The sequence below is a fragment of the Littorina saxatilis genome, linkage group LG14 (assembly GCF_037325665.1).
Source record: "Littorina saxatilis isolate snail1 linkage group LG14, US_GU_Lsax_2.0, whole genome shotgun sequence".
In the NCBI taxonomy this organism is placed as follows: domain Eukaryota; kingdom Metazoa; phylum Mollusca; class Gastropoda; order Littorinimorpha; family Littorinidae; genus Littorina; species Littorina saxatilis.
In genome coordinates, this window is record NC_090258.1 from 8,440,063 (window position 1) to 8,445,062 (window position 5,000).

The 5,000-nt window shown below is 39.1% G+C and overlaps 1 protein-coding gene across 1 annotated transcript in view; it reads right to left on the reverse strand.

The window, feature by feature from the left end:
* Positions 1-1,571: 1,571 nt before the first annotated feature.
* LOC138946823 (nuclear envelope integral membrane protein 1-like) overlaps positions 1,572-5,000 on the reverse strand; it is a 24,795-nt gene continuing 21,366 nt past the window's right edge. The window contains exon 9 of the mRNA XM_070318226.1: positions 1,572-4,630. Coding sequence (XP_070174327.1) covers positions 4,372-4,630 — 259 coding nt within the window. The 3' untranslated portion in view covers positions 1,572-4,371. The remainder of the gene's footprint in view (positions 4,631-5,000) is intronic.

Sequence of the window (5,000 nt, forward strand, 5' to 3'; positions counted from 1 at the left end):
TAACTCTGAAAATAAGATCAGAATTAAAGAAAATAGGTTAATGCAAATTAGGTCTCATGTTGGCCTGCTTCGCCGAGACCAGCTCGACCCGTCTCGGTTTACAGGTTTCTGGTAGACATGTCTTAGTAGTCTGGATGATGACTGATCCCAGGTTTTCAGTGCCGATCTTTTAGTTTCAGGGCAACAGATTGACTTAATGTCTTGATACCGCTTCACGCGACTTGTTTCTTTTTTCTGCATGCGTGTGAAGCCCTGAAAGTTTCGCTGTGAACTTGGAATCTTTATTGTGCGCAAGAGGGCGTTCCACACCAAGGAGAGTCTGCACAAAGTTGATTCTGGGAAATAAATTCCTCACTGAATCCCGGATTCAAACCCACACCGATATAAAGACAAATTGGTTTTGAAGGCAGCGCCACACCGACTGAGCTATTTCCACACACACCCAAAAAGCTGACTATATTTAATGATTATGTTTAAAAAAATTATATATATGTACACTGGAATCAACACCAAATAAATAACCAAACTAATGAGGGTTATGTTGAAGTGAGTCCCTAATAAGGTAAACGTTTATATATGCTCACTTCTCCTATTTACCCTTTGTTTTAAATTGTGACCAGCAAAAAAAACCGTAAAAAAGAAGAAAAGAAACACCCTAAAAAATACAAAAACTAATGGCAATATTACTAATTTCACAGTTGCTCAGAAAAACTAAAGAACAAAACAACAGTATGATGAGTATTGAACACAGGTGAACAGCAAGAAATAAATCTTTGGTAGTTACATAAAGTTCAGTTCTGCGAATTACATGGTATACAAACATCTGAGATCAAAACAAATCTTTTTATGTATTTCTTTCTTACATTCAATACAATATTGCATACAAGTTAACATACTTCTGATGCCCACATATTTGTCTCCTGACACCTGCAAAGTTCGACACGTCTTAAGGACCTAGTCTTCCGTAATCGGCATAGTTCCGAATTAACCCCGTCTTTCTTTCTTTATTTGGTGTTTTAACGTCGTTTTCAACCACGAAAGTTATACATATCGCGACGGGGGAAGGGGGAAGATGGGATAGAGCCACTTGTCAATTGTTTCTTGTTCACAAAAGCACTAATCAAAAATGTGCTCCAGGGGCTTGCAACGTAGTACAATATATTACCTTACTGGGAGAATGCAAGTTTCCAGTACAAAGGACTTAACATTTCTTACATACTGCTTGACTAAAATATTTACAAACATTGACTATATTCTATACAAGAAACACTTAACAAGGGTAAAAGGAGAAACAGAATCCGTTAGTCGCCTCTTACGACATGCTGGGGAGCATCGGGTAAATTCTTCCCCCTAACCCGCGGGGGGTTTTAGACCTTTAAAAATGTGGGAAAATCAGGTCTTAAAAAGATGAGGGTCTTAAAATGGGGATGAATTTAGAGAGGTTATGAACAGAAAATCTGAGAAAACAGGGTCTTAACGAAGAGGGAGTCCTAAATTCGGGGGTCTTAAAAAAAGGAGGGGGGGGGGGGGGGTGGTGGTGGTTCCAATGTATATTCATTGGGACTGTTAAACTTACAGAGCTATATCGGGTTATTGCCTCGTAATTAAGTAGTACAGTTGTGAGGTTTGCACAAGTTTGGTTTTTATTTTATAACAAACAGCAATGTTTTCTTAAAATGCCATTCTAAAAATGTTAAACTTATCTGGAGCTCATTTCAACTCAACTTTAGTCTTCAGTAATTAGTTCTACCATACGAGAAATCTTCAGGAAACAACAAGATGCGTCTCCACAACTTGCCTGCCATGAAATCTGTATAAGCCTTTCACATCTTCAATTCTGGGTTTCGTCTTATTCACTCAATACAACAATCTCTCTGGGTTTTTTAAATATTTTTTTTATGGGTTTTGTCTTTTTTACACTATAAAACAATCTCTCACTTAAAGTTCAAACCTGTACAGAAATCCGGTTCAAGGTAACAACTCAATGTGTCTCCTAAACTTACCGGAAATGGAATCTTTAAAAGTCTATAAAATAAATCTAAAAACAAAGAGACTGCCAACGTTCCAAAATTCAGAATCAAAAAACAAGAAAGGTAGGTTGTTGGAACGTTTGTTATTGACAAAACAATACATTCACAGATATTTCGACCCAACGGTCTTTTAAGTGGACAGACAAACAAATATTAAACAACACTTATCTTGATAGTTCTGTCCGTTTCAAGTCCACTCGTCAAGAAGCCGAGCGAATGAATGATTGTATGATGAAACGAATGACGTAGAAAGGGAATAACGTCAGCGTCGAAAGAATGTTCTAAAGGTAAATAGAACATCGTTTTTGTCATCATTTTGGTAGTGAGAAAATAAGATAACAACACAGGGAGCCATGCTTTGAAACACGAGTTCCGTGCGGATAACCACTGGCAATCAAAGCTGGCGTGTGAAAGCAACTTTCTGTATTTTTTAGTTCATAAAATGTTGGGATGAATATGTCAGGTTTGAGGATGCACAGTTCTGTTTGTTCATCTCGGTATTCCACTCCCTCGGCATTCAGTTGTGAGTATTAAGCTTAGTAATCGAATGTGGAAGCTACGTTGAGTCAAAGGTCACAGAAGATTTGCGTCGTGCAGCGAAGGAAAGAATCGCGATCTTGTTTCCGACTCAGTACCTTGTTTTTTCATTAGACCTGTCAATCTGCTTGCTCGGCTTTGTGAGATGTTTGCATATCTTGTTGCTATTTTCTTTGCTTTTATCATTATTTCTTAATGGCCAGAACCAGTACCACTGAGGGTCAAACTCTTCGGTGGCCTGGGGGACCTACAGAGGACAGCTGCTTTCGTGCGGGCGATTGGCATCTCCATCTAGTGAACGAAGAAGAAGAAGAAGATTATTTCTTATTTGTGCTTCGTTTATCGATACAACGTCTTGTGCACGGGTCAAAATGTGTGTGTCAGGGGTCAATTGGTTTGACTTGAACTTGACGTTCGTGTTTCTCACACAAAGATACACGCACTCCATGACTTTGTAAGAAGACAACATATCGGTAGGTTTCATTTGTTTGTGACGAATTTATTGAAGTAGTTTTGTTTTTTTGTTTACTTTTGCCAGTTTGCCAGTTGGTTTTTGGAACTTGGGAAAGCAGTGTCTTGTCGTCTGTTTAGGTCTGGGGAAACACCAATGAAAAGGGCCGAAGAATCCTCGAGCGTTTCTATTGGGTTTGCTTTTGATTATCCATGTAATAGGGCTTCCTGCAACTATGGTAACCGGGGATTTATTCCCCGGGGAACATGAGATTTATTTCCCAGGTGCTTGTGAATGAAAACTCGTGAAAATGATGACAATAGACGATGTTGGGAAATAACTCTGTCAAGTTTGTATGGGTTGTGGAAGAGTTGTTTTCCCTTGTTCCCGTGGAAACACCGAGGCAAGCCTACAACATCATGCGAAGAGTTATTTCTGGAATTAGTCTAGATTCCCTGCAAATGTCACCATATTGATTTTGAGGTTTTAAAAGGCGGATTCCACTGTACTATAAAAGACTTACTACTCACTCCAGCCTGAAAGTGAAGCCGTATCTAACACCAAAAAATTCACACGGAAAAACCCACAAAAGTTCAGAAAAACTACAAATCCTGGCTTCAAATTCCATAGTAAGGCCAAAGTGCAAGCACTCAGTGAGTGACCTCTCTTTTACCATATGATATATCATATATGATATGATTGATACGATGCAAATGTTGACTACTGATGCACATTAAGAATGCAAAGAAAAAATGAAAAAGTAAAAAAGTCACAGAGCACCAATTTTAAAACAAGCTGATTTACGCAGCCACTAAAACACAAGCACTGTCATCTGTATCTCACACCTTCATTGGCGGTGTCCTCGATTTCAAAGTCACTGTCAAAATCATTGTGGACATTATTCACATGGTTAGATTGGTTTTGCAAAGAGAAGTCATTGCATGAGACGCATTAGCACCCGTATGGAACAATTCATAGGCGGTATCCTCTATTTTTGAGTCACTGTCAAAATCACCATGGACATAGTTCACAGTTGGACTAGTGTTGCAATGTAATGTTACGAATAGTCTCAGTCACACGAGTGTTATCATCTGCATCGAAGACCTTCATAGGCGGTGTCCTCTATTTCTGAATCACTGTCAAAATCATCGTAGACATAGTTCACAGTTGGACTAGTGTTGCAATGTAATGTTACGAATAGTCTCAGTCACACGAGTGTTATCATCTGCATCGAAGACCTTCATAGGTAGTGTCCTCTATTTCTGAGTCACTGTCAAAATCATCGTAGACATAGTTCACATGGTTCGACTGGTCTTGCAATGTCAAGTTATCGTCTCAGTCACGTGAGTTTTATCATCTGTATTGCACACCTTCATAGGCGGTATCCTCTATTTCTGAGTCGCTGTCAAAATGATCATGGCTATTGTTTACATTGTTAGACTGGCGTCTCAGAGGAAACTCAGCGTCTGAGTCGCCATCATCAGCCCCATCCAAGTTGTTGGAAGCATCAGGATTTCGGAGCAAGAATAATGGATGATTATGGATGAAATCTTCATGTTGGTCTGCTTCGTTGTCCGAGACATCTGGGTCTCCATCCACAAAGCCTGCAAACCTGTGAAAGAAATAAATTGAGCCATTATAAAGTGGGTTTATTCTTGGCAACAGTGCAAATGTTGACTACTTGTGAAGATTAAGAATGCAAAGAAAAAGGGAAGCCTAAATTTAAGTTCTGAAGAAGAGAATAAACACACACATGAGCAGATGGACGTTACATAAGATATATATAATATGTTTATCAAAGTACAGAGTGAGAGGACAAGGGATGTGTTCTCACAGACAAAGACACACACACTAATGCACAGACAGATGTACACAGAGATGCATCAGTTGCACAATTTAAAGCACACTGCAAAGCAAGAAATAACCAACCTAGTGGCAAAGAAAGAGAACAGACACAGAAACACAAAATAGCTGTTTCTTTC